Below are 21,304 nucleotides of genomic sequence, written 5' to 3' on the forward strand. Positions count from 1 at the left end.
CACGTAAGGCATTTTTTAATTACACATAAATAAAATATATCAGTAAAAAATGACCCAATTTTGAGGAGTTCTCCTGGGGTCCTGGGATATCAGGGAATGTCCCGACCCCCACCGTGTTCTCACAGATAACGTTGAAAACTTCAAGAAGTTTTGACACTGACTCAAATGTTGCTGTTTCTGTTTTTCGATCTTTTAGTCGGATGTTTCTATGGTTACTGAAGTACAATTATCAGCATTTCATACGTTTTTGCCTTTTATTGATACATTGAGTGACTCACTATGTGCAGCGTTGTCCTCACAGGACGGTGACAGGATTTACCTCAGCATCGTCCACCAGACTCCTCCTCTCTGATTGGTCAACGGACCTGTCATTCTTCCTGGCACGTCGGGCAGGTGAGAAGGCGGGCTCAGATCACGTGTTCTTCTCGGCGTTCGCTGATTGGTGGGACCTGTCCCTGTCTCTCGCTCCCGCGGTGTGGTGTGGACGCGCGCTCATCCCTCCGCTCCCATTGGCTGAGTCCCTCGCGCCCCTCTGCCGGCCACAGCTATATATATACCCCCACCGCCCCATTCAGGCCCCTGTGATGTCCAACAGTGCAGTGAAGAAGCAGAGGATGGAGGAGTCAGCGCTGGAGCAGCTCAAGAGCCACACAGTGGTGGTGGCCGACACCGGCGACTTCAATGGTGAGCGCTGCTTGTGCAGAAGTGACGGGGCCTCCTCCTCCACAGCGGTGTGTACAGGTCTGAGGGGACTACAAGTCTTAGCGTGCTCTGCCAGAGCCCAGCTGTGACACGTGCGGCGGGTGCTGCACTCTGTCTCCTGGTCACGTGCCCATGTGCTGGGTGCAGACTAGTGCCAGGGAGTAGCGGTGCCGGGGAGTAGTGGTGCCCCTCAGTGCTGGGTGTGGTGCCAGGGAGTAGTGGTGCCCCTCAGTGCTGGGTGCGGTGCCAGGGAGTAGTGGTGCCCCTCAGTGCTGGGTGCGGTGCCAGGGAGTAGTGGTGCCCCTCAGTGCTGGGTGGGGTGCCAGGGAGTAGTGGTGCCCCTCAGTGCTGGGTGCGGTGCCAGGGAGTAGTGGTGCCCCTCAGTGCTGGGTGCGGTGCCAGGGAGTAGTGGTGCCCCTCAGTGCTGGGTGCGGTGCCAGGGAGTAGTGGTGCCCCTCAGTGCTGGGTGCGGTGCCGGGGAGTAGTGGTGCCCCTCAGTGCTGGGTGCGGTGCCAGGGAGTAGTGGTGCCCCTCAGTGCTGGGTGCGGTGCCAGGGAGTAGTGGTGCCCCTCAGTGCTGGGTGCGGTGCCAGGGAGTAGTGGTGCCCCTCAGTGCTGGGTGCGGTGCCAGGGAGTAGTGGTGCCCCTCAGTGCTGGGTGCGGTGCCAGGGAGTAGTGGTGCCCCTCAGTGCTGGGTGCGGTGCCGGGGAGTAGTGGTGCCCCTCAGTGCTGGGTGCGGTGCCAGGGAGTAGTGGTGCCCCTCAGTGCTGGGTGCGGTGCCAGGGAGTAGTGGTGCCCCTCAGTGCTGGGTGCGGTGCCAGGGAGTAGTGGTGCCCCTCAGTGCTGGGTGCGGTGCCAGGGAGTAGTGGTGCCCCTCAGTGCTGGGTGCGGTGCCAGGGAGTAGTGGTGCCCCTCAGTGCTGGGTGCGGTGCCAGGGAGTAGTGGTGCCCCTCAGTGCTGGGTGCGGTGTCAGGGAGTAGTGGTGCCCCTCAGTGCTGGGTGCGGTGCCAGGGAGTAGTGGTGCCCCTCAGTGCTGGGTGCGGTGCCAGGGAGTAGTGGTGCCCCTCAGTGCTGGGTGCGGTGCCAGGGAGTAGTGGTGCCCCTCAGTGCTGGGTGCGGTGCCAGGGAGTAGTGGTGCCCCTCAGTGCTGGGTGCGGTGCCAGGGAGTAGTGGTGCCCCTCAGTGCTGGGTGCGGTGCCAGGGAGTAGTTGTGCCCCTCAGTGCTGGGTGCGGTGCCAGGGAGTAGTTGTGCCCCTCAGTGCTGGGTGCGGTGCCAGGGAGTAGTTGTGCCCCTCAGTGCTGGGTGTGGTGCCCCTCAGTGCTGGGTGCGGTGCCAGGGAGTAGTGGTGCCCCTCAGTGCTGGGTGCGGTGCCAGGGAGTAGTGGTGCCCCTCAGTGCTGGGTGCGGTGCCAGGGAGTAGTGGTGCCCCTCAGTGCTGGGTGCGGTGCCAGGGAGTAGTGGTGCCCCTCAGTGCTGGGTGCGGTGTCAGGGAGTAGTGGTGCCCCTCAGTGCTGGGTGCGGTGCCAGGGAGTAGTGGTGCCCCTCAGTGCTGGGTGCGGTGCCAGGGAGTAGTGGTGCCCCTCAGTGCTGGGTGCGGTGCCAGGGAGTAGTGGTGCCCCTCAGTGCTGGGTGCGGTGCCAGGGAGTAGTGGTGCCCCTCAGTGCTGGGTGCGGTGCCAGGGAGTAGTGGTGCCCCTCAGTGCTGGGTACGGTGCCAGGGAGTAGTTGTGCCCCTCAGTGCTGGGTGCGGTGCCAGGGAGTAGTTGTGCCCCTCAGTGCTGGGTGCGGTGCCAGGGAGTAGTTGTGCCCCTCAGTGCTGGGTGTGGTGCCCCTCAGTGCTGGGTGCGGTGCCAGGGAGTAGTGGTGCCCCTCAGTGCTGGGTGCGGTGCCAGGGAGTAGTGGTGCCCCTCAGTGCTGGGTGCGGTGCCAGGGAGTAGTGGTGCCCCTCAGTGCTGGGTGCGGTGCCAGGGAGTAGTGGTGCCCCTCAGTGCTGGGTGCGGTGCCAGGGAGTAGTGGTGCCCCTCAGTGCTGGGTGCGGTGCCAGGGAGTAGTGGTGCCCCTCAGTGCTGGGTGCGGTGCCAGGGAGTAGTGGTGCCCCTCAGTGCTGGGTGCGGTGCCAGGGAGTAGTGGTGCCCTTCAGTGCTGGGCGCGGTGCCCCTCAGTGCTGGGCGCGGTGCCAGGGAGTAGTGGTGCCCCTCAGTGCTGGGCGCGGTGCCAGGGAGTAGTGGTGCCCCTCAGTGCTGGGCGCGGTGCCAGGGAGTAGTGGTGCCCCTCAGGGCTGGGCGCGGTGCCAGGGAGTAGTGGTGCCCCTCTGGGCTGGGCGCGGTGCCAGGGAGTAGTGGTGCCCCTCAGTGCTGGGTGCGGTGCCAGGGAGTAGTGGTGCCCCTCAGTGCTGGGTGCGGTGCCAGGGAGTAGTGGTGCCCCTCAGTGCTGGGTGCGGTGCCAGGGAGTAGTGGTGCCCCTCAGTGCTGGGTGCGGTGCCAGGGAGTAGTGGTGCCCCTCAGTGCTGGGTGCGGTGCCAGGGAGTAGTGGTGCCCCTCAGTGCTGGGTGCGGTGCCAGGGAGTAGTGGTGCCCCTCAGTGCTGGGTGCGGTGCCAGGGAGTAGTGGTGCCCCTCAGTGCTGGGCGCGGTGCCCCTCAGTGCTGGGCGCGGTGCCAGGGAGTAGTGGTGCCCCTCAGTGCTGGGCGCGGTGCCAGGGAGTAGTGGTGCCCCTCAGTGCTGGGCGCGGTGCCAGGGAGTAGTGGTGCCCCTCAGGGCTGGGCGCGGTGCCAGGGAGTAGTGGTGCCCCTCAGGGCTGGGCGCGGTGCCAGGGAGTAGTGGTGCCCCTCTGGGCTGGGCGCGGTGCCAGGGAGTAGTGGTGCCCCTCTGGGCTGGGCGCGGTGCCAGGGAGTAGTGGTGCCCCTCAGGGCTGGGCGCGGTGCCAGGGAGTAGTGGTGCCCCTCAGGGCTGGGTGCGGTGCCAGGGAGTAGTGGTGCCCCTCAGTGCTGGGTGCGGTGCCAGGGAGTAGTGGTGCCCCTCAGTGCTGGGTGCGGTGCCAGGGAGTAGTGGTGCCCCTCAGTGCTGGGTGCGGTGCCAGGGAGTAGTGGTGCCCTTCAGTGTTGGGCGCGGTGCCCCTCAGTGCTGGGCGCGGTACCAGGGAGTAGTGGTGCCCCTCAGTGCTGGGCGCGGTGCCAGGGAGTAGTGGTGCCCCTCAGTGCTGGGCGCGGTGCCAGGGAGTAGTGGTGCCCCTCAGGGCTGGGCGCGGTGCCAGGGAGTAGTGGTGCCCCTCAGGGCTGGGCGCGGTGCCAGGGAGTAGTGGTGCCCCTCTGGGCTGGGCGCGGTGCCAGGGAGTAGTGGTGCCCCTCAGTGCTGGGTGCGGTGCCAGGGAGTAGTGGTGCCCCTCAGTGCTGGGTGCGGTGCCAGGGAGTAGTGGTGCCCCTCAGTGCTGGGTGCGGTGCCAGGGAGTAGTGGTGCCCCTCAGTGCTGGGTGCGGTGCCAGGGAGTAGTGGTGCCCCTCAGTGCTGGGTGCGGTGCCAGGGAGTAGTGGTGCCCCTCAGTGCTGGGTGCGGTGCCAGGGAGTAGTGGTGCCCCTCAGTGCTGGGTGCGGTGCCAGGGAGTAGTGGTGCCCCTCAGTGCTGGGTGCGGTGCCAGGGAGTAGTGGTGCCCTTCAGTGCTGGGCGCGGTGCCCCTCAGTGCTGGGCGCGGTGCCAGGGAGTAGTGGTGCCCCTCAGTGCTGGGCGCGGTGCCAGGGAGTAGTGGTGCCCCTCAGTGCTGGGCGCGGTGCCAGGGAGTAGTGGTGCCCCTCAGTGCTGGGCGCGGTGCCAGGGAATAGTGGTGCCCCTCAGTGCTGGGTGCTGTGCCAGGGAGTAGTGGTGGCCCTCAGTGCTGGGTGCGGTGCCAGGGAGTAGGGAGTAGTGGTGCCCCTCAGTGCTGGGTGCGGTGCCAGGGAGTAGTGGTGCCCCTCAGTGCTGGGTGCGGTGCCAGGGAGTAGTGGTGCCCCTCAGTGCTGGGTACAGTGCCAGGGAGTAGTGGTGCCCCTCAGTGCTGGGTACGGTGCCAGGGAGTAGTGGTGCCCCTCAGTGCTGTGTAAGGTGCCAGGGAGTAGTGGTGCCCTCAGTGCTGGGTGCCGTGCCAGGGAGTAGTGGTGCCCCTCAGTGCTGGGTATGGTGCCAGGTAGTAGTGGTGCCTCTCAGTGCTGGGTGCCGTGCCAGGGAGTAGTGGTGCCCTTCAGTTCTGGGTACAGTGTCAGGGACTAGTGCTGCCCCTCGGTGCTGGATGTGGTGCCAGCCTCTGTACCCACAGGGAATAGTGCTGCCCCTCAGTAATCCTGCAGGTGACTGACACCTCTGTAACCTAGGCCTGATCCATGGTTACAGGTCTACTCATCAAGTTATGTATTTTTTTAAAAAATATGATATAAATTATACAATAGTTGCAGCCAGTGCGTTGATACCAAGCCTGTCCTAATACTTCTGACGGTAGAGGTGGGCAAGTTATATAATTTGGAGGTGATCTTATTGGAGTAGAAAACAAATTTGTGCTGCTGAAGTATTTAATCAATGGATTGCATGAACGTAGTTGTCTGACATCGCAAATCTTTTCCTAGCTATGAATCTTCTCAAAATAACAAACTGATGCTCTCTCCTGCTGCCAGCTCCGTGGATCTAGTGCGTGCGGCTTCAGTGGTCTGTGCCAGCTCTGGAAACAACGGCTATGCCATCCGAATGTCACAGGAGTGCTGAACCTGTGATTGTTCAGGTGACTCAAGAAAGCACACATTACGTGCTGGTTGTCATCTGACCGCTGCAGCCAGTCACAAGTTTCAGCTGTTCTTTGACATCCCAATGGTGCAGACTGTGCCTCCAGTGATGTGTGCTGGAAATGGTGTTGATCATTGCTTTGATGCCCTTGGAAATGGCAGCTTGAAAGTGGTGAGATTTGCTTTTAAAGTGATTTTCTTACAATAGACATTTCTCTCCAGAAAGGTGACAAATGACTGATCATTGAGGGCCCTGGTGTGCTCCTCCCTGATCACTAGAATCTTCAAGGGAATCAGTCATCAGGTTTTTGCTGCTTAATCTGATGTGAACAGCATAATGGAGTCAAGAGACCCTGATTCCCAGCAGTGTCATTGGGCTGTTTGCTGTAGTGTCCATCCCAAGGATGATATAAATATCTATAGGGCCCTTGGCAGAAAAGATTCCCCACCCCTGCCTTAATCTTTCCCTTCACAAGGTGCCTGCTGCCATCAGTCAGTGTATGGAGCTGACAAACGCCCAGCGGGTGCATACTAAAACCCTATGTGCCAAATTAACCTATACCTATGCCTATGGTAGATATTTTAGTCGTATTCATCTATACCTATGCCTATTTTAGATTTTTTTTTACCGTTTCATTTTCTTAATTTAGTTTTCCTTTACACTTCACTCTATTTGAAGCAGAGTAACCAATTTATTTACTTATGTATTTATTTTGACATAAAGTTGCTATACATGAATGTAGGGGTTCACTTTTTTGGAAACGGAATAACGGTTTTAAGCTCCGTTTTTTTTATTGGAATATGTTCATATTAGTCCAACAAGGTTATCTTCCAAGTTTCGTTAAGATCTTTTTAGGGATTCAGTCTTTATGCTCCATATTCTGCCATACCTATGCCTACTGTGTTATCATGGTTGGAAACGGAATAACGGATTTAAGCTCCGTTTTTTTATTGGAATAAGTTCATATTAGTCCAACAAGGTTATCTTCCAAGTTTCATTAAGATCTTTTTAGGGATTCAGTCTTTATGCGCCGCCATAGTCTTCCATACCTATGCCTACTGTGTTATCATGGTTGGAAACGGAATAACGGTTTTAAGCTCCGTTTTTTTTATTTGAATAAGTTCATATTAGTCCAACAAGGTTATCTTCCAAGTTTCATTAAGATCTTTTTAGGGATTCAGTCTTTATGCGCCGCCATAGTCTTCCATACCTATGCCTACTGTGTTATCATGGTTGGAAACGGAATAACGGTTTTAAGCTCCGTTTTTTTTATTTGAATAAGTTCATATTAGTCCAACAAGGTTATCTTCCAAGTTTCATTAAGATCTTTTTAGGGATTCAGTCTTTATGCGCCGCCATAGTCTTCCATACCTATGCCTACTGTGTTATCATGGTTGGAAACGGTGCGTATTTCTCGCAAGTCACACTGCTGGTCCGTGTGTAATCTGTATTTTTCTCACCCCCATAGACTTTCATTGGCGTATTTTTCTTGCGCAATACGGTGACAAACGCAGCATGCTGTGATTTTCTACGGCCGTAGAAGACCGTATAATATACGGATCAGTAAAATAGGGCTGATAGGAGCTGGGGCATAGACAAGCATTGTACCGTGTGCAATCCGTATTTTCAGCACCTCTCATACGTCCGTAAAACACGCTAGTGTGAGGCCGGCCTAAGGCAAAATTTTTCGATAAAGATCTACTTAGGGATTCACTGTTTATTTGAAATGTAAAGTTATTATATAGGAATGTATGAATTAACATTGTTGAAAACAGAATTACATTTTTAAGCTCTCTTTTTCTTGCTGGAAAAAGTTCATATTAATGACAAACTTATTTTCAAAGTTGCATCAAGATCTTCTTAGGGATTCAGTGTTAGTTTAAAGTTACTATATAGAAATGTATGGGTTTGCCTTGTTGAAAACGCAATTAAAGTTTAACCTCCGCTAATTTATTTTTAAATAGAGTGAAGTGGAAAGGAAAAATACATTAAAAAAATACAACTTTAGAAAAAAAAATACCATAGGCATAGGTATGGCAGAATATGGCGGCGCATAAAGACTGAATCCCTAAAAAGATCTTAATGAAACTTGGAAGATAACCTTGTTGGACTAATATGAACTTATTCCAATAAAAAAACGGAGCTTAACACCGTTATTCCGTTTCCAACCATGATAACACACTAGGCATAGGTATGGCAGAATATGGCGCATAAAGACCGAATCCCTAAAAAGATCTTAACGAAACTTGGAAGATAACCTTGTTTTACTACTATGAACTTATTCCAATAAAAAAAACGGAGCTTAACCCCTTCACCCCCGGAGCTTTTTCCGTTTTCGTTTTTCGCTCCCCTCCTTCCCAGAGCCATAACTTTTTTATTTTTCCGTCAATTTGGCCATGTGAGGGCTTATTTTTTGCGGGACGAGTTGTACTTTTGAACGACATCATTGGTTTTACCATGTCGTGTACTAGAAAACGGGAAAAAAATTCCAAGTGCAGTGAAATTGCAAAAAAAGTGCAATCCCACACTTGTTTTTTGCTTGCCTATTTTGTTAGGTTCACTAAATGCTAAAACTGACCTGCCATTATGATTCTCCAGGTCAGTACGAGTTCATAGACACCTAACATGACTAGGTTATTTTTCACCTAAGTGGTGAAAAAAAATTCCAAACTTTGCAAAAAAACAAAACAAAATTGCGCCATTTTCCGATACTCGTAGCGTCTCTATTTTTCGTGATCTGGGGTCAGGTGAGGGCTTATTTTTTGCGTGCCGAGCTGGCATTTTTAATGATAGCATTTTGGTGCAGATACGTTCTTTTGATCGCCCGTTATTGCATTTTAATGCAATGTCGTGGCGACCAAAAAAACGTAAATCTGGCGTTTCGATTTTTTTCTCATTACGCCGTTTAGCGATCAGGTTAATGTTTTTTTTTTATTGATAGATCGGGCGATTCTGAACGCGGCGATACCAAATATGTGTAGGTTGGGGGTTTTTTTTATTGATTTATTTTGATTGGGGCGAAAGGGGGGTGATTTAAACTTTTTATATTTTTTTTATTTTTTTCACATTTTTTTTTACTTTTTTTTTAACTTTTACCATGCTTCTATAGCCTCCATGGGAGGCTAGAAGCAGGCACAGCCCGATCGGCTCTGCTACATAACAGCGATCATCAGATCGCTGTTATGTAGCTAAAATGCAGGTGTGCTGTGAGCGCCGACCACAGGGGGGCGCTCACAGCCACCGGCGATCAGTAACCATAGAGGTCTCCAGGACCTCTATGGTTACAATGTACAAGCATCGCCGACCCCCGATCATGTGACGGGGGCCGGCGATGCGCTCACATCCGGCCGCACGGCCGGATGCGGTAGTTAAATGCCGCTGTCTGCTTTTGACAGCGGCATTTAACTAGTTAATAGCGGCGGGTGATCGCGATTTCACCCGCCGCTATTGCGCGCACATGTCAGCTGTAAAAAACAGCTGACATGTCGCGACTTTGATGTGCGCTCACCGCCGGAGCACACATCAAAGCGGGGGTCCCGACATGTGACGTACTATACCGTCACATGTCGGGAAGGGGTTAAAACCGTTATTCCGTTTCCAACCATGATATCACACTAGGCATAGGTATGGCAGAATATGGCGCATAAAGACTGAATCCCTAAAAAGATCTTAACGAAACTTGGAAGATAACCTTGTTGGACTAATATGAACTTATTCCAATAAAAAAAACGGAGCTTAAAACAGTTATTCCGTTTCCAACCATGATAACACAGTAGGCATAGGTATGGAAGACTATATGGCGGCGCATAAAGACTGAATCCCTAAAAAGATCTTAATGAAACTGGGAAAGTAACTTTGTCACTAATATGAACTTATTCCAATAAAAAAAACGGAGCTTAAAACGGTTATTCGTAATACTTACCAAAGTGATGATGGGAGAGCCTGGTGTTGCAGCTTGACTTCTGTAAGATATGCCCCAGCTAGCATGTCCACTTACTCTGCATTCTCTGGTTGCTAGGGTACTGGATGTGTGAGAGGAGGGTTTATATACTATCTCAAGGTAGACAATATTAACACTAGCTTCTAGCCTATAGGTACCGTCACATTAAGCGGCGCTGCAGCGATATAGACAACGATGCCGATCGCTGCAGCGTCGCTGTCTCGTCGTTGTGTGGTTGCTGGAGAGCTGTCACGCAGACAGCTCTCCAGCGACCAACGATGCCGAAGTCCCCAGGTAACCAGGGTAAACATCGGGTTTCTAAGCGCAGGGCCGCGCTTAGTAACCCGATGTTTACCCTGGTTACCAGTGTAAATGTAAAAAAAACCAAACATTACATACTTACATTCCGGTGTCTGTCGCGTCCTCCGGCGTCCGCTTCCCTGCACTGTGTAAGCGCCAGCCCTAAAGCAGAGCGGTGACGTCACCGCTGTGCTCTGCTTTACGGCCGGCCTGCGCTGACACAGTGCAGGGAAGCGGACGCCGGGGGACCCGACAGACACCGGAATGTAAGTATGTAGTGTTTGTTTTTTTTTACATTTACAATGGTAACCAGGGTAAATATCGGGTTACTAAGCGAGGCCCTGCGCTTAGTAACCCGATGTTTACCCTGGTTACCAGTGAAGACATCGCTGAATCCGCGTCACACACCGATCCAGCGATTTCAGCGGGTGATCCAGCGATGAAATAAGGTGCTGGCCTTCTAGCTCCGACCAACGATGGCACAGCAGGATTCTGATCGCTGCTGCGTGTCAAACACAACGATATCGCTATCCAGGACGCTGCAACGTCACGAATCGCTATCCTTATCGTTGTTAAGTTGTTCAGTGTGAAGGTGCCTTTATCTCACACAAAACATCACCCTCCCTCTCTCAGTTCAGGTACACAGAGAAGGGAGTTGTAAGGCTATGTGCACACGTTCAGTATTTATCGCGTTTTTTTCGCTATAAAAACGTGAAAAAAACGCTTACATATGGTTCCCAATCGTTTCTATGTAATCCGCAAAACTTGTGCAAATGTTGCGATTTTTTTTCCGCGAAAAAACAAATCGCGGAAAAAAAAGCAACATGTTCATTAATTTTGCGGAATCGCTGATTTCCCGCACACTGTACAAAATCTACCATAGGCATAGGTACAGACAAAAATGACTAAAAAATCTACCATAGGCATAGGTAAAATCTACCATAGGCATAGGTATAGACAAATATGACACATAGGGTTTTAGTATTTTCCCGCCCAGCGTTGTACTTGAGCGTCTCCATTAGTTCCTCACCATTTTCAAGAAATGAATTGGCTGTCGGTGAATTCAGAGGCAGCAAACCCTGTACATGGCTAGTCTGCTCTCAGCTGAGTGCTGGCTATATCTCTATAATGGCTAATTAAAAAAAAAAAACATGTGATTCCTGTCATTATGTATTATTATGTCAATACTAATTAATTATAAAAAACTGCTGTAGTAAATATCTAAAACACATCTGCAACTAGTAATATTGCATTTCTTAGCCCTAAAATGTATGTTTAGCTGTCAAATTTTATTTTTATGTTATTTATAAGCTGAGATATTAACGAAAATTGGTTTTACGTCAGCCATTTTGTAAAATCCAATATGGCGGTCACGTGGGACTCGGGGCAAATGGAAACATTGTTTTTCGTATTGCTTATACTATAACCTTTCCAAAAATGTATAGTTTTCAGACTCTCCAAAAAATTCCGGCGAAGGCCTAAATCAATACATAGTGAACCGGGCTAAATGCTCTGAAAGGCAAATGGTCTGGACTGATACATTGTGACAAACTAGCAACATGAATTCAGCTGTATCCACTTGTCAGCATGGAGCAGAGCTATCTGCACAAGGTCCCTGCCTCAATGTAAGGATGTGTGAAGACTGTTTTTTTTTTTTTAAGGCTACTTTCACACTAGCGTCGTGCCCTGCACGTCACTATGCGTCGTTTTGTTGAAAAAACGCATCCTGCAAAAGTGCTTGCAGGATGTGTTTTTTCTCCATAGACTAACATTAGCGAACCATTGACACACGTCGCAACCGACGGTTGCGTCGTGTTGTGGTGGACCGTCAGCCGCAAAAAACGTTGCATGCAACGTTTTTTGGTGCGTCGTTCCCGTCTTTTCCGACCGCGCATGCGTGGCCGGAACTCCGCCCCCGCCTCCCCGCACCTCACAATGGGGCAGCGGATGCGTTGAAAAACAGCATCCGCTGCCCCTGTTGTGCGGCGCTTTCAACGCTAGCGTCGTTGCGTCGGCACGTCGCATTGCGACGTGCAGTGCATGACGCTAGTGTGAAAGTAGCCTGAGTGGTTCGAGCACAGGTTATTCAAACGGAAGCCGCTTCAAGAAATACTATTTTGGGAGTGTTTATCTGTGTTCAGAAGGGTTTTTTAAATGATTTTGAGAAGTATTTTGCAAAGGATCCACACCCAAAAGTGCTAAAAAATACTTGACCAATGTGACATGCAATTTTTATTCACCAGGTGTTTTTCAAAATCTGAAGTGAGGGAATAATGTTAAAAAACAAAGCAACTTTAGATATAAACTGCAGAGAATGATCACTGATTAGGAATAGACTTTCAATTGTTTTACATGACTTTATTTTTTCATTTTTTGGGGGGGAATGGATTTGGTCCAAAATATTACTTGAACTTGGTGTCCACATCCCCTAAGTGATTGATAACATTCACTGATTACAAATATGTTGAAAATGGTGAGAAATAGAAATGCGACCTATTGGAAAGTTGTGGATCTTTCGTTCAGTGTAAACTCTGCTGTGAGTTATATTGGGCTTCTACCTGATTGCTCTAGAAATTCTAGATGCAAGATTTTTTGTTTGCAAAAATCCAGGATGTTGAAAAATGGTGAGGGATTGAAACATAAAGAAAGTTAGAAACGCATTATGGAGTGCAGTGAGGTTTGCTGGGGAAAGAAAAAACCCTGAAAGGAGTCTTCCCATTAGCACTCACATCTTCAGAAAGGGGGTCATCAGACTCCTGTCTTATAGCTCTGTATGCAATCACCCCCTCCCCCCAGGCTTTCCAAAAATGGCAGGCAAGCATCCTGCAGATATGCCATGAATAGCTACGGGCTCATACACATGGCTGTGTTCTAGTGTATTATGTACAAAATGTAGTACTGTCTATACAAGTGAAGGCTTTGGAGGCAGTGAGGCGATCAGCTCTTCTGGCCAGACTGTGGAGACCTGGGTGTCATAACCAGTGCCTTCCCCCTCCCCCCCCTCCCATCAATCCCGTAATGAAACACACACAGTCCTGGGTGGGTTGAACAGGTCGGTCACAGTTTATTAATTAAATAAGCAGAGAAAGGGCAATTACTTATCGTAACGAGTGGCTCGCGCCGAGCTCCTGTCCGTGATCGACAGGGGAATTGGCCCAACGAGCGGTTACGACCTTTGCCCTCCTCCGCTTCTTCCGCTGTGACTTAATAAAATTACTAAGGTTAGCTACATCCACACACTTTTTTTTTTTTTTTTTAAATATATTGCCATAGACTTTACAAACTTACATTATCCCACGGGTTATTATCACCTATAGCCTTTAAAAGGGAGGGAGGGTGGGACAAAAGCTTCCAGGTGTCCGCCGGGAGGAAAAGAGGAAGTTCCCGGCCGGACACCTGGATTTAACCCCTGTAGGAGTGGCCGTAGGACCCCTCCCCTCTAGTGACCACTGGCCGGCTCGGGGTCTTCAAATTAGTGCATCACTGAGGGGGAGTGATGCCAGGGGGGAACTGGCACTGACAACCTTTTCAAAGCTGCTCTCTGTGTGCTCCCCAGTCAGAGACGCGCACCTTATTCAGTACCGCGTCTGCCAGACTGTGGAGACCTGGGTGTCGTAACCAGTGCCTTCCCCCCTCCCATCAGTCCCGTAATGAAACACACAGTCCTGGGTGGGTTGAACAGGTCGGTCACAGTTTATTAATTAAATAAGCAGAGAAAGGGCAATTACATATCGTAACGAGCGGCTCGCGCCAAGCTCCTGTCCGTGATCGACAGGGGAATTGGCCCAACGAGCAGTTACGACCTTTGCCCTCCTCCGCTTCTTCCGCCACGGAGGATCCCGTGTATTACCTACACGGGACTCCGACCCCACCCATCAATGTTAAGGCCTGTTTAACCCCATCCTGTAAACCCAACAAAAAAATATCGAGGCCAATGTCCGTTAGGTGAACTCCGTCCGGTCTTAGTTGTGGCGTGTTATCCCCTTGTAGCGGGTGGTGACGAATCACGATACCGCCTCTTCCTCTCACATATTTTCCAATCCGTGCGTTGAATTTACCCCTTGTCCGCTCTATGGCTTTTTTATCTCTTGCTCCTCGCCATACGGCCCGTGGTGTTATATCCGACCACACCAGTATTATGTTCTTGAAAAGACAGCTGAACCGATCCATATCAGTTGTCACCCACTTGTACAATTCGGCCACCTTTTGTTTTCCAAGGTCATTGCCACCCGCGTGTACCACCATTATCACCGGGTGTTCCGCCATCCTCGCTATGCCAACCATCTCCTTGAACACCTGTTTCCACTGGAGGCCTCTGATACCCCTCCAGTTAACTTTTATGCCCGGGAGGTAAAGATTTGTTCCTCCTGGCCGCAGTTTGGCCCTCTCTTCGGCCCAGTATACGTAGGAATCTCCTACAACCCAAACTTCAACCCCTGTAAGAGACAACACATGTTAATTAAGCAAGTCAGGTCTTATGTATCTGGCGAAGCATGCGGACTTCCAACGACCCATTCTTTGCACCTCGGCCTCTGACACTCCTGCCTTAGCTGCTTCTGTGGCCGCCCCTATCCGGAATGAATGTGTTCCGTACTCCTTTGGATTTGCGCTGGTTTTTTCTAAGCATAGCTTGAACATTGCCTGGAATTGGTACTTGGTCAGAGGGGACCCTTCTGTATGAGTGAAGAAAAATCTACCAGCGTGTCTTATTACGGCGTATGTTTTAAAAATTTTTAGGGGGCAAGCTGGGCCATCTGTAGAGTTAACCAGGACCCATGTGCCCCTACCGGTGGGATCGCATTTGGATTTTCTAACCCTTATGCGCAGGGCGTCGCTGCATATAACTATGTCCTCATTAATTAGGCCTCCTTTCGACGCGTTTTTTGACCGCGGTAGCAATTCGCTGATACGAAGTACTCCGAAAAAGACGGTCGCAAAAGCTGCCGATATAAGGGCCGCCTCATATTGCGATGAGCAGACTGACGGGGATATCGCAATCAGGTCCTGCAATAGTCTCAGAGAAATGGGGCGGCGACATTCTTGGCTTGGCTGAAGCCTTTTCCAACCTTTAATGGATTGTCTTATGCAGAAGGACTTGGTTACGTCTACCCAACCCAATATTTGAAAGAAAAATGCTAGCCCTGATAATTTCCGTTGTGCCGAGGTACCCGACGCCCCACCTTCCCTCATCCGTAATAGAAAATCAGTTGTCACCGTGCTTCGTGCTCCGTCGCATTCATTGACTGGCCTACCCTGAATTAGAGAGCACCACTCCTCCCAAGCCTTACCATACACCTGCCAGGTAACTGGCGAAACTGAGGCCCGGATTATGGGCATCAATGATTGGCCACTGTGTCCCACAGGGACAGTGGACACAGAATACCCCGGGGTTGCGCGTTGGGCTGCTGGTTTCTGAAAGCCTGCCAATTGGAAAATAACAGTGGGTTAATGATATTATCATCTACTTCCGCCACCACGGTGGCTCTACACCAAATATTGTTTTCAAGGCATATCAGCGCTAGCCGGCGCAAGAGCGAGTATGGGCAAGGATGAAGAAGACATGTGATTTAGACTCCTTGCTGTTTTCGCATTTTTTGTTTGGAAACGAATGTTCATGTTTCTCAACTGAGCGGCCCATATCTCCACCGCTGCTACTACCGCAAACAATTCCCATAGGGCTGGGTCTTGCCCCCACTTTGTTGTCGTCTATCTCTCTGGCCAACCGTATTTGCACCATTGGTTTTTATAAATTGCTGCAAAACCCTCTTTTTTGTTCCACCCTTTTGTCAGCCCTAATTCCTTGCTTGTGATCTCTCTAGAAATGACGCACGTGTGGCCGTTGTGCGATTGTAGGAACGTCTGCCATACTAACAGATCTGCTTTTAGCGAACGCGTGAGCCTAATTCTATGGCCGGGCTGAGAAGCCCCTTTTGTTGCCAAAGATAGTCTGCGCGAGAATGCTCTGCCGACCGGCATTACACGGCAGGCGAACGTCAGTAGGCCCAATAATGCCTGCATTTGCTGTAGGGTTACATTGTTAACTTCTCGAAAGCCTTTCAACATTTGCTGGGTTTTTAGTATTCTATCCTCTGGTAATCGGAAAACCATCGAATTGGTATCTATTTCGATGCCCAAGAAAGGCAATACATTACATGGTCCCTCTGTTTTTTCCGGTGACAATGGCACGCCGAATTTGAGTGAGATAGATTTGAATTTTTCTAGTAGATCGGAGCAGAGTTTAGAATTTCTAGGGCCGACTAACAGGAAATCGTCGAGGTAGTGAATTAGGGATTTATTGCCCGTCTCGTACCCAACTACCCAATCTAGGAAGGTGCTAAATAGCTCGAAGTAGTGACATGATATGGAACATCCCATCGGAAGGCACATATAGAAGTAGTAATGTTGGTGCACTTTGCAGCCCAGAAGGTGGAAACATTCGGGGTACACGGGTAGTAAGCGGAATGCCGATTCTATGTCGGATTTGGCTAACAGGGCGCCGGGTCCGGCTGCCCGGACTAATTCTACCGACTTAACGAAAGACGCATATGAGACCGAAGCTTCTTCTGGGGAAATTGCGTCGTTAACCAAATCGCCCTTTGGGTGAGATAAATGATGGATTAGGCGGTATTTACCGGGTTCCTTTTTTGGTATAATGCCTAGCGGTGATATTTTCATGTTTTTGAAGGGGAGCGACTTAAAGGGGCCTGCTATTCTACCCAATTCTACCTCTTTTTCAATTTTTTTGTCTAAGAATTTGGGGAAATTCGCGAGCCGATTTTAGATTATCGGCTAAGGTTGGTGTTCTTGTTAGCCTAAAGGGAGTAAAAAACCCGTCGGAGAATCCCGCTTGCAGCTGCTGAGCCGCTTTCTTATTGGGGTAGAGCTTTAGCCAGGGGGCCATCGTGATTACGCTCACTGGGGTTCTGCCGTGTGGGCGCTTTGTAAGGCTGACGGGTGCACCTTGACGCTGGGTGACGACCCCCCCCCTGCAAGCGGAGCAATCATGTCTGAATTTGCATAATGCGTGGAAACGGCAGCTTCCCTCGTTAAAAAGCCAGCCGGCCCCGGGTTTTCGCACGACCACTGAGTTCTGACCTGCGGAGTAATTAGTGGTCGTGGCTGAAAAGGGGGGCTGCTTCTGGGACAGCATCAGACGCAACCATACGTCTGTTGCTTTAACCCCCCAGCCTAGATCGGGCTGTAGGGCCAGACGCCTGCGGAACTCCTCGTCGTACCGTCGCCAGGCTGAACCGCCATGCGACTTGTATGAACTATATATCATGTCCTGATATATAAACAATTCGGAGCTTTATCCACAGTTTGTTGGTCCGCTGATAACAGCGACCATATATCAATATAATCGTTGCTCCAGATTTTCTGTCTAGTTTCCTGATCTATATGGGCGCCTAGCGGGCTGATCCCGCAGAAGAAGGCGTCTTTGTGCAGATTTGCGGACTGTGGTGCTGTATTGTTCACCACTTTTCCGCTCGAGTGTGATGGTTGTAGGATTAACTCCTTTACCGCTGAGGTTAGCTCCAATTCTTGTAACGTTTCCTTGCCATCCTTGGAACACTCACCGCTGTGTGATTCTGGGCGAGTGTACACTGACCCTGGAGGAACCCCCGCAGATGTTGACGGGGTGATGTCACAGGACGGGGAAACTCTGGCTCCCGCTACAGTGAGGGATTGTCCGATGTACTGGCCGATACACTGAATATCGTGTGTTGGAGCCCGATTACAACCACATAGTGGCGGATTACTGGCTCTGTCTTCGGCGACTGCGTGGTTGTTGTTGTGGCTGGAAGCCGCGGGGGATTGTTCTCCCCGGCTGAAAGCCCTAGAGGGTGCCCGTGATTTTGAAGTCTTGTCACGAGCCCGATAACTTCTGTCCGGGCTCAGCGATACATCGGACCTCTCGGATGTTGCTGATGACAGCCATCCTGAGGCCTGCGATCTGTGGCGGCTCCTATGGGAACCGCGTCTGCGTCGGTGACGGGAGGGGCGTTTAGAGGGGTAGCGAGAATGGCGCCGGGAGTTATCGGAGGAAGATTGGGAGGACGTGCGGCATCTACGCCTTTGTCCGCCGTTACTATGAGGTGTAATGGGAGGGATTCTATCAGTAGCCCGAGGGGGATAATTGGCTGTAGACGGTCCTGTAGTGCTACTTAGAAGGGGGGGGGCGTAAGGAGATAACTGTATTCATCCCCATTGCCAGGATTTGGCGGGGCGCCGGTTACCGGATAATTTTTATTAGGATTTTGGGCAGTGGGGGGAGGTGTGATTGTGTCCGTGCTTGGTGCATTTACTGATATGTCGCAGTGATTCCCGCTGTGCGGCTGTCGCGCGCCTTGCTCGGTCCTATGGGACCGAACAATGCGCTCTTCAGCCACCATGTAACCTGTCCGGCCTGACCCCTGATACCCCCGTGCAGGCATCAGTGCTGCGTCTGCCGGGGGTAGGCTGGAGGTCAGGCCAGGTGAGAAATCAGCGCGCTGATCGGTAGTTCGACCGATCAGCGCGCTCTGGGGACCGTGTGGGGTTAAAGCCAGCCTCCAGGTTACCCCCTGCGGGCTGGGGGTCTTCAAATTAGTGCATCACTGAGGGGGAGTGATGCCAGGGGGGAACTGGCACTGACAACCTTTTCAAGCTGCTCTGTGTGCTCCCCAGTCAGAGACGCGCACCTTATTCAGTACCGCGTCTGCCATTATCGGCAGGAGTAACTGTGGCCATAGACTTCCCCCTGCATTGAAAATCTTACATTGCATCTTCAGTTGGAAGCATGGTATCCCTCTGAGGGGTATGTTCTCATGGTCAGTAAATGCTGCAGGTTGGACGTTGCGTACCTCCACACAGCGTCCGATCTCCAGCGGCCAGATGTTACAGCATAGTGGATGGGATTTCAAGAAAGCCCATACCCCCTATGTGTGCACAGATGCCTGCGGATCACCTGCAGAGACAGACATGTGGCTTTTCTTTCCAGACCGCAGCATGTCAATTTATCTTGCAGAGATGCGAGTCTGCTAGATAAAGCTCACCCGTACAATGTATAGGACGCTGTGATTCCGCACGGTTCAATGAATACATGCGGAATCACCTGTGTTCAAAAGCCGGCAGCGCTTTGGATGCATCAGAAATGGGCTGCATGCAAAGCAACTGACTATTTTAGACCGTGGGCACATACCCTTACCTACTTTTTCTGGGATGGATTAATGTCAACATGCCCAGTAAATATACTGAATATGGAGGTCAAGCACAAAGTACATGGTAACGGGAGCTGAGGGGTAATTCTCAGAACAGTTCTGATGCTGTGGGCACTGTAGACGGTGGCTGTGATTTTGGTTGTTTTTTCTTTAAAGATAGCACAAAGTTCCCATAGGGCACAGTAGTCCTGGTAGATGGGAAGCGTTGTCCCTGGTTCACCTTAAGTGGCCTGTAAGAAAGGAGTGGTAGCACAAATATTAGTAACTAAAGCAAGGGCACGTCTGCACCTTTCTGAGGATTGACAGGAAAGCTGTGCTAGCATGACATCAGCAGAAGATGGGTCCAGCATGAGTGTACGGGGCGCTAACACTGCGGGTGGAGGACAGGATTACATCTCCGTTTGCTCTTGCATCTAAATTACATCGCTCTTCTGTCTTGTTTGCAACCTACACGATGACGATAGTGATTTGCCACCAGACTCCCATATGAAAGTCAAACTGGAAAATACTCCAATCTTAAGTTTACAGCAGTTTTAGAAGCTGTGGGGTTAGATGACGGAAAATTGGATTTACAAAATGTAATGACACTTGTTCTTGCCATGACATAAATTAGGCATTTACCAGTGTTCCACGTGATCTGACCCTAAAGATGCAGGCAGGGTAAAGACTATAAATTATACTTACGGTAACTAAATTAATATTTATTCTGATTAGACTACATTCACCTCTGCATTAGGAATTCTTGCTTTGTTTTCAGTCATGTCCTTTTCTCTGGCCCCAGACGATTCTCCGGGACCGCAGTTCAGACCAATCTTTAATTTCTCCTGACAGTGTGTGCACAAATTAATGCTGCAGCACATGGAATAAAGGATTACTTGCCAGCATGCTCTGTGCTCCCTGCTACAGTCCCACCGACTATGGTAGCCCCAGCTTTGCCTGTGAGGTATATGGGCTTCACTTTGTTAGCCAAAATCTTGCAAAACATGACCCCATCCATCCTTCTTTCAAGCACCCCCAAAGTATATTTCCCCCACCATGCTTCACCATTGGGATGGTGTTCTTGGGGTTGTAATCATCCTCTTTCCTCCAAACACGGTTAGTGCAGTTGATACCAAAAAGTCAAATTGTAGTTTCATCTGACTACATGATCTTCTCCCATGTCTTCTCTGGATCATCCTGATGGTCATTGGTGAACTTTAGTTGGGCCTGGACATGTGCTTGCGTGAGCAGGGGATCTTGCGTGCCCTGCAGGATTTTCATCCATGGTGGCGTAGTGTTACTAACGGTAATGTAATTTTGGATTCTGTCTAGAAGTGTACCTACAATAAAAATTACAGACCTCTCCATTCTTTGTAGGTGGGAGAACTTGCAAAATCGGCAGTGTATCAAATACTACTTTCCCCACTGTACATAAATCTGTCACATATTTAGAGTAGTCTAAGTTTACACCACTGTTTACTTGGCTTACTTTGTGCAAGAAACCTTTACCAACATTTTGGTGCACAGTGCTACCTGCCCAGGGTATCTATCTTTAGTGATATTATACCCTAATGAAATATTTGGGTTAATGGCTGCTGACCCTTGTGTGTAGAAGTGATGTGGCTTCTCCATGCTATTTGGTTTGTCTAGTTTATAATCGGTTTCCTACTTTTGCATTACAGGACTAGAAAGTCTCGGGTAGTTTTTCATCATAATTGCCCAAGTTCCTGTTCTATGGAAAGTGTAATATCTAGTTACCAAATTGGTTTGCAGCACCGCACCGTGGAGCAATGTCTTGCAGGAGCCGTGTGGAAACACTTGTTTGTAAGTTGGTTTTCCTGCGTCTATCTGCCTGACTAGGACTAGAATTAATGTTCATAGCAAGCAAAACACCGCTGCCAGAGACATGGGCACAGGTTGGTGATTAGTCTTTATAGACTGGGCTGAATGTGCTAGAGCTGGCTTGGCAGGTCCGTCACAGGATTTTGCAAAGTTTAGATCACAATTGCCAATGCATATTGTATTGGCAATATTCGCCGAACACAGCCAAATGTCACTGGAGTCTATGGGACTAGAGTTGAGCTAATATGGTCAGAAGAGAGCATCAAACATAAATTTGGCACAAATAGGATACCAAAACAGCATGAATATGGCAAGTTTGGATTCGGCGATTGTTTCCGAACATTCACTCAACTTTACTCCCTAGTCGCTCACAACTAAAGCAGCTCGTCATAGACTCCATACACTGACCAGTGTACACCCAAACGGGGTTACCCATGAGCTATGGGATCCCTGGTCTGATAATCAGTGGGATTCAGTTTTAATAAGAGGGGCTCACTGTCAATATGTTCCTTTATGAGGCACTGCCTACTACAGGGTAGAATCGGCTACTTTACTAGGTTAGCGCTGCGCACGCTTGAACTGTAGTTTCCTTATAATGGTTATG

At 50.3% G+C, this 21,304-nt stretch overlaps 1 protein-coding gene across 1 annotated transcript in view; it reads left to right on the forward strand.

Moving 5' to 3' along the window:
• Nucleotides 1-469: 469 nt before the first annotated feature.
• The window catches only part of TALDO1 (transaldolase 1), a 29,988-nt gene continuing 9,153 nt past the window's right edge, over nucleotides 470-21,304 (forward strand). The window contains exon 1 of the mRNA XM_077287810.1: nucleotides 470-684. Coding sequence (XP_077143925.1) covers nucleotides 585-684 — 100 coding nt within the window. The 5' untranslated portion in view covers nucleotides 470-584. The remainder of the gene's footprint in view (nucleotides 685-21,304) is intronic.

The sequence above is a fragment of the Ranitomeya variabilis genome, chromosome 2, assembly GCF_051348905.1.
Source record: "Ranitomeya variabilis isolate aRanVar5 chromosome 2, aRanVar5.hap1, whole genome shotgun sequence".
Classification (NCBI taxonomy): Eukaryota; Metazoa; Chordata; class Amphibia; order Anura; family Dendrobatidae; genus Ranitomeya; species Ranitomeya variabilis.